The sequence below is a fragment of the Dysidea avara genome, chromosome 10 (genome assembly GCF_963678975.1).
Source record: "Dysidea avara chromosome 10, odDysAvar1.4, whole genome shotgun sequence".
Lineage (NCBI taxonomy): Eukaryota > Metazoa > Porifera > Demospongiae > Dictyoceratida > Dysideidae > Dysidea > Dysidea avara.
In genome coordinates this window covers 10,963,818-10,972,174 of record NC_089281.1, presented here as the reverse complement: position 1 = coordinate 10,972,174, position 8,357 = coordinate 10,963,818, and the positions used below count along the sequence as shown (strand labels likewise).

At 40.4% G+C, this 8,357-nt stretch overlaps 1 protein-coding gene across 1 annotated transcript; it reads right to left on the bottom strand.

Annotated features, from left to right (window-relative positions):
- Positions 1-685: 685 nt before the first annotated feature.
- LOC136236745 (uncharacterized protein B0403.1-like) lies at positions 686-1,300 on the bottom strand. Its single transcript, XM_066026988.1, has one exon. It carries the CDS (start codon positions 1,298-1,300, stop codon positions 686-688), a length of 615 nt encoding a protein of 204 aa, XP_065883060.1.
- Positions 1,301-8,357: the final 7,057 nt, after the last annotated feature.

Here is an 8,357-nt window from a genome sequence, read left to right as displayed (position 1 = left end):
CTATGAAATCTAAACTCCATTTTTTTTTTTTTTTGGAATCTACCTTGTTTAATCCCATTCAATAGTTCCCTGACCGTAAAACGACGCAAACCTACCCAAGGGTGTCAACCTACATTCTAAGCTATTACGGGGTTCACTATATTTCACTCCCTTCCTGTGTGAAGGGAGGAGAATGAGTAACGGGTGCCTGGTTTGTAGGGACTTCCGGTGGTAGGTGGCAACTTACCCGACTGACTCTGGCTGGGCGACACTGAAGAATTTGCTGGTAGAATTGGTTGCTGGTCGGACTGTATCATCAATGCCACTGCAGCTAGGGCGCTCGGGTTGGAAGCCAAACCAGTAACAATTGCTTGTACATCCTCTGGCCTTAAGCTGACTGTCGCCACCGTTGTTGTCGGAGTAGAAGTCGACGTTGCTATGACAGAGGTCATAGTGTTTCCACTGAAGGTTGGAATATCGCTGTCTTCCATTTCACACTTTCACGCACGTTGACACGTTCAATCACGTTCCAGAAATGGCGCCTTTTTTATCACGCGACTAATAACCATGTACGGGGCGTGCGTGATTCTTTCAGTGCTAACCACGGTTAAGCTATTAACCTTAATAATAATTGCAGGACTCTGAAAGAGTATACGTGCAATATAGTATGTAGTTAAGTTAAGTAGTTAATTAAGTATAAAAAGAATTATAAATTATAATTGCTTAAGAAATCAGTAGCAGATCTACGGAATGCCTCAAAGGAATCCAAATTAACAACTGAGTCAGGTGAACTATTCCACAATCTGACAGTAGCTGGGAAGAAACTGAATTTGTGTATATCAATTCTTGAAAAAGGTGTTTGATATCTTCTATTGTGCCCTCTAGTAACAGTGTCGATGAGAGATATCTCATAGGGTAGTTCTAGTGCGACAGAACCTTGCAATATCTTATAAAACATCATCAGTCTACTTACTTGTCTTCTAACCTCCAAGCTACACCATTTAAGCTCATTCAGGATACTGGTAACACTACTTGAAAAATCATAATCAGACACCACAAATCTGGCAGCACGTCGCTGAACACTTTCAAGCTTCTCAATGTTAGTCTTAGTATATGGTGCCCAAACTATTGATGCGTATTCTAGTATTGGTCTCACATACAAGAAATAGGCTTGGCTTCGTATTTGAGAATTACAATGATATAGATTACGCTTAAGAAGCGCCAATACACTATTAGCTTTTCTGCAAATAGTGGTAATATGTTTGTTAAAGTTCATCTTAGAGTCCAATATCACACCAAGGTATTTTGCATGACTAACCATTCTTAGTTGATTATTGTACAGGAAATAACTTGTGGGTTTTGGATTACTTAAAGTAACTTGTAATACTTCACATTTATCTGTGTTAAATGTCATCCTCCATTTATTAGCCCACTCTTCAATTCGTAACAAATCCTCCTGTAAGAAACGACTATCATCTGTAGTATGTATATGGCCGCATACAACGACGATTACTTGCAGAGCCCAACTTGACCATGGACAAAGCGGTGGAGATTTCAATTGCCATGGAGTCAGCAGATCACAATTCAAAGGACTTGCAAAAGACTCAGCTCCCTGCAGTGAATGCTGTTCGACCACCAGTAAAAACTTACTCCAAAGCCCCACCCCAATCTAAAGGTAATGTGTCACGCACACAAGTGGTAGAGTGCTACCGATGCGGAGGACCACATCTTGCAACAGAGTGCCAGTTCAGAGATACTGAGTGCCATTTGTGTAAAAAGAAAGGACACTTAGCACATGTTTGCCGCAACAAGAAGGCAGACACAGGCAGACCTCCACACCAAAGGAAGAAAACTAAAAGAGTTTATTCCCAGAAAACCCATTCAGTGGTAGCTACAGAGACAGCGGAGAATGACACTGACGCTTCCACATACACTTTATTTAATGTTTCTAGCTCTCCTTCTAAACCGTATTTTGTTACAGTGCAGATTAATGGGGCCGAGCTACCGATGGAAGTAGACACAGGAGCCTCATTAACTCTAATAGGCAAGAGCACTTTCGACAAATTATGGGAAGCTCAAGCAGCCCCACCCCTTCAGTCCGCCAACAACAAACTCAGAACTTACACTGGGGAAAACATTGAGGTACTGGGTGTTGCTAATGTTGATGTATCTTTTCAGGAGCAGAATCACAACCTGCAGCTACTAGTGGTTGCAGGAGATGGCCCTAGTCTTTTGGGCCGTGATTGGTTGAGTAAGATCCGTTTGAACTGGGCAGAATTGTACCACACTCAGCAACCAACCATTACCTTACAAGACCTTCTGGATAAGCACAAGACTGTGTTCAGTTCAACATTGGGAATGGTGAGAGGGGTCACTGCTAAACTTCATGTTGATCCACAGGCTAGACCCAAATTCTACAGACCACGATCATTACCCTATGCCATGAGAGAGAAGGTTGAGGAGGAACTGGAATGCCTCCATAAACAAGGCATCATTGAGCTAGTACAATTTTCTGACTGGGCAGCCCCAATTGTGCCAGTCCTGAAGCCAGATGGTAGTGTCCGTATTTGTGGTGACTACAAATTGACAGTGAATTCAGTTGCCAAACTTGACACTTATCCACTACCACGTATAGATGATTTGTTCACATCATTGTCTGGTGGGAAATACTTTTCAAAGCTCGATCTGGCTCAGGCCTACCTACAACTACCCTTGGATGAAGATTCAAGGAAGTATGTGACCATAAACACACAGAAAGGGCTCTACCAGTACACCAGACTTCCTTTTGGAGTAGCCTCAGCTCCTTCTATTTTCCAAAGGACAATGGAAAACTTACTTCAAGGGATACCAAAGGTCTGCATTTTTTTGGATGATATTTTAATAACGGGAGCCACTGAAACAGAACATTTGAACAATTTACACAAAGTTTTGACTCGCCTGGAGCAAGCAGGTATGCATTTAAGGAAGGATAAGTGTGCGTTTTTACTTCCTCAGGTGGAATACTTGGGACACCAAATCTCCCAGAGTGGTCTACATCCTACAAAGGAAAAAGTCAGAGCTATTGTTGAAGCTCCTGCCCCGCAGAATGTTTCCCAGCTGAAGTCCTTCCTGGGAGTGTTTAACTATTACAGCACATTTTTACCCAATTTGTCTTCTGTTTTAGCTCCACTTTACAGTCTTCTACACAAGAACACAACTTGGCAGTGGGGAATGCCACAACAAACTGCTTTCAAAGAAGCAAAGAAACTGTTAACCTCATCTCAGGTACTTGTACATTTTGATGCACATAAACCACTTGTGCTTTCTTGTGATGCCTCACCTTATGGTGTGGGTGCTGTTTTGTCTCACAAGCTAGGTGATGGGTCAGAGCATCCAGTCGCTTTTGCTTCTAGGACACTGTCCCCTGCTGAAAAACAGTATTCTCAAGGATAAGGAGGGCCTAGCAATTATCTTTGGTATTAAGAGATTTCACCACTACTTGTTGGGAAGAAAATTTACTATATTCTCTGACCACAAACCCCTACAGCACTTGTTTGGCAGATCAAGAGCCATACCCCAATGGCTTCTGCAAGAATTCAACGATGGGCTCTCACTTTAAGTGCTTATGACTATGACATAAATTGCAAACCAGGCAAAGACCAAGCCAGTGCTGATCTTCTCAGTAGACTTCCCCTACTCGAGTTTCCAAAAGAGACACCTATACCTGCAGACACTGTTCTGTTAATGGAGTCCCTTCAGGCCTCACCTACCAACTTTACTCAGATCAAGTCATGGACTAACCGAGATCCCCTACTTTCAAAAGTAAGGAAGATGCTATTACAAGGATGGCAATTCTCCACTGACTAAGCCTTAAAACCATTTCAACGATGAACAGATGAGTCGAGTGTGCAAGATGGCTGTATCTTGTGGGGAACACGTGTTGTGATACCACCACAGGGACGCCAGAAAGTAATTGACAAATTACATACTGCTCACCCAGGTATATCAAGAATGAAGAGCCTTGCTCGCAGCTATGTTTGGTGGCCTGGCATGGATGAGCAACTGGAAGCCAAAGTAAAGAACTGTAGACAGTGCCAAGAGACACACAAGAACCCCCCAGCAGTACCAATGCAGAGTTGGGAATGGCCAGTTCAGCCCTGGTCCAGATTGCACGTTGATTATGCTGGTCCATATCAAGGCAAGATGTTCCTTGTGGTAGTGGATGCACACTCCAAATGGATGGAGGTGAGCATAGTTAATTCTGCCACTACTGCTATCACCACACAGAAACTAAGAAGTATGTTTGCCACCCATGGCCTACCAAGGACAGTTGTTTCTGACAATGGTAGTGTTTTTATCAGCAGTGAGTTCGAAGACTTTTTACAGAAGAATGGAATACGTCATATCAGAACTGCACCTTACCACCCAGCTTCAAACGGGTTAGCTGAAAGAGCAGTGCAGACACTAAAAGAAGGACTGAAGAAGCTCACTGATGGATGCTTAGAAACAAAACTTTCTCGTTTCCTATTTCAATACAGAATTACTCCACACACCACTACTGGACAAACACCAGCACAATTACTGATGGGTAGATGTCTACGTTCCCATTTAGACCAACTGCTTCCGGATTTAACATCTCATGTCCAAGACAAGCAACAGTTTCAGAAAGACAGGTACGATCAACATACTAAACCAAGACATTTTCTTTCAGATGAAGCTGTATTTGCTCGAAACTTTGGTCAAGGGGACAAATGGCTACCCGGCATCATCATCAAGGCACAAGGCCCACGAACTTACAATGTCAAGTTATCTGACAACAGAATTATCCGCCTTCAGGTTGACCACATCCGACCACATTCAGTTGATGTAGAGATTCAACCTACAGACTGCGACAACACTCTAGATGATGTTATTCCCATTTCAACTACACCTAACAATGCGTTACTACCAGCAACATTGCGAAGGTCCACCAGAGTTGCATGCCCACCAAACAGACTCATTTATTCTATTTAAGTTATCCTTATAATTATTTTTTTTAAAATGATTTTTGTACTTAAAGGGGGAGGAATGTAGTGATTTCATACTATAATTGCATTGACTTGTTTATTTTGGCTGTTGCATCTATTCACCTATTCATGTATTAGTCTCCCATAGGTTAACCATCTGTCTCAGTATTGTTAAAGTGTTGTAGTTAATAAATGTTATTTGTTAGTTTTGTACTTTGTACTTTACCTTGTAACTTGTATAAATAACCCTGTATGTTTGTACCAATTCATTCTGTACTTTACTATGATATTGAGTTTAACTGTGAAGTCTTGAACATGTGTGCTCCGGCTACTTACTTAACTCACAGTTATTACATTGACTCTGAATGGAGTTTTAAAAAAGCTACTTTGATGACTGCTAAGATCCACTTTTGAGAGTCTAATTCTCAAAAATTTCATGGCTCGAGGGAGGGCAGCATGCCCCATGCAGGTAGGTCCACTGATACCAATGGTGGATCCAGGATGGGGCATTTGGGGCAAATCCCCCCCCCCTTCAAGAAATTGCATACAAGATTGAGATACTCTAATAGAGCAATCAATTACTCTAATAAAGCAGTCACAATGTTCATGAGGCAGTGTAGCTTACCTATGAAGCTATAAATAGGATTTTATTTTACATAACAGATGTGATATATTTGGTAAAGGATCACTAGCTATTATTGTTGTGACCTTTTTTTTTTTTTTTTTTTTTTTTGGTCTTCAACTGTTTTTCAGCAAGGTGCCCCCCTCTTTTCTAACTCTGGATCCGCCCCTGGATACTATAAATACAAATGCCTCAAGACAGCCGGAGCCAAAATAGAGCAGTCACCTTATCTGGATGATTGTTGCCATGCAGCTGTATGCTGCATGCGTGCATGGATTTACATGCTTTTATAGACATTATTGTATGGATGCAGTATAGCGAGATGTGGTATTCTGATTATTAGTTACTTTGCTAATTGCACTAAAAGAATATCAGTTTGAGATAACTGTTTTAGAAGGTTTTTTTTAAATGTACTAGAGACCTCATTTTGAGGTCTGTACATTCCATTCCAAGTTCCTTCCATGGCATGGGATAACTATATATAACTATATCATGTCAAGTTACGTTACGTTACATTCAGGTGGTATAGCTACTGCATAGCTGCAGATGGTTTAGCAGAGGCAAAGCTAGTGCATGGAATGTTCTTAACTATTCACTGTTAGCAACAGATGATAATGTTTACTTTTATTTAATACTTTACAGGACAGCATATCAAATTAAGGAATACAATTATATATATATATATAGCCAAATAATGAAGCAACTGGAAGATCAAAATATTCTTTCTGACAGACAGTTCGGATTTAGGTCTAAGCACTCTTGTGAGTCACAATTATTTATCACCATCAACGACATTGCCAAACAAATAGACACAAATTTACAAGTTGATGCTGCAATACTAGATTTTTCTAAAGCTTCTGATAAAGTATCTCACTCAAGACTCCTTTACAAACTAAGGCAGTATGAAATAAGAGGGAATGTATTACACTGGCTTGAATCCTTTCTTCATGGTCGCACACAACAAGTTATAGTAGAAGGTTCTAAATCATCCATTTGTGATGTAACATCTGGTGTTTCCCAAGGGTCTGTTCTTGGACCAGTTCTATTCTTGATTTATATCAATGACATCATTGCCAACATCCAAAGTGAGATCCGTCTTTTTGCAGATGATATCCTTGTTTACAAAACCATTAAAACACCACAAGACCATAAAATACTTCAAGATGATTTAAACTTACTAACAAGATGGGCAACTGACTGGATGATGGAATTCAACATCTCCAAATGTAAAATTTTACAGATAACAACACACCATAACAAGAGTACTTTCACATACAAAATGTCTGACATTCCACTGGCTACAGTATTAGAACACAATTACCTTGGAATCCGTCTCCACCACAAACTATCATGGGATCCTCACATCAATTACATCTGTAACAAGGCAAATCGACTCCTTGGATTCTTAAAAAGAAATCTCCACAATGCACCATCAGAAATTAAAGAACACGTCTACAAACAATTGCTCTTACCATCATTAGAATACTGCTCAGCCATCTGGGACCCCTATCATCACACTAGTATTAGTAAACTAGAAATGATTCAACACTGCGCTGCTCGTTTCGTTTTGAACAAACCCTGGCACAGATCTAACCAAAATCATGATAGCATCACAGACATGTTAACCAGTCTTGAATGGCCTACACTTCAAAACAGAAGAACAATTGCTAGACTCACGTTCCTATTCAAGATTGTCAGGAACTTACTAGCAATACCTGATCATTGCTTACCGTCACCAACTCCAGTGTCCTCCACCCGTGCTCAACATCCTCTCAAGCTAACTCAATTGCAAACAAGAGTTGATGTGTACAAATACTCCTTCCTCCCTCGAACAGTTATTTAATGGAACTCCCTTCAAAGTCCTAACATCGACACAATAGATCTTGAAACATTTAAGAACACTGTAAGTAATATAATATGTGATTGTAATGCTCATTAGCGTGTTGCCCCTAGTGGGCTTTGCTAATTAACAATAATAATAATATTAGCAGTAAAATAAGTTACAGTCCTGAAGGCCTACCAGTGTCTTGCAATATGGTATATATATTTGGTAGAGGCTAATGAGTGTCAAATATGTTGCAGCTCGTAGCATCACCTTCAACTGGCATGTTGTGTCTGTTTGACTTGGTGTCCATCTAGCCAGTAGCATGAACATATACTACGTATGCTGAATGTGTTGCACTATTGGTTGTAGGGGGCCCCCAGCTTTTATACTTACTGCTCTGGGCCCCCTAAATTTCTTTTAGCAGCTCTGTGCAATTCTTGATATTACTCATGTATATATAGTAGTCAGCAATATAGTACGCAGCACTGCACATTAGTATGAAAGTTATTGTGAACTATGTAGAAACTGACAACAAGCAATAAAGTCCTGGAATAGTAAGACCCTTGCAAAAAAGACTTGTAGAATATATAGCCTTATAAGCCACCCATGCACTACATTGGTGGCTACTAATAAATGAAGAGCAGTGAGATATAAGCGTGCATGCATGGATACTGGACCAAGCAATAGTTATATAGTCATATAAAGACGAGTTGGATTATACATGCAGCACTTCATCACGTCCCTAATCAGTTTTCACGTGTATATACAGACTGAACCCAGGGGCGTACGCAGGAATTTTTAAAAGGGGTTTCCACTACAGTTAAGTGACTGTTATATTAGAGTAGTTTGTATTACCTGACTGCTCTATTAGAGTATCTCGATCTTTCACCAAAATCATAATTCAGAACAATGCTATAAGTGTTGCTATCATGTTAGAAACTATTAT

Excerpts from the sequence above, each read along its gene's own strand:
- LOC136236745 (XM_066026988.1), bottom strand. The coding sequence starts at position 1,300 with ATGGTTAGTCATGCAAAATACCTTGGTGTGATATTGGACTCTAAGATG.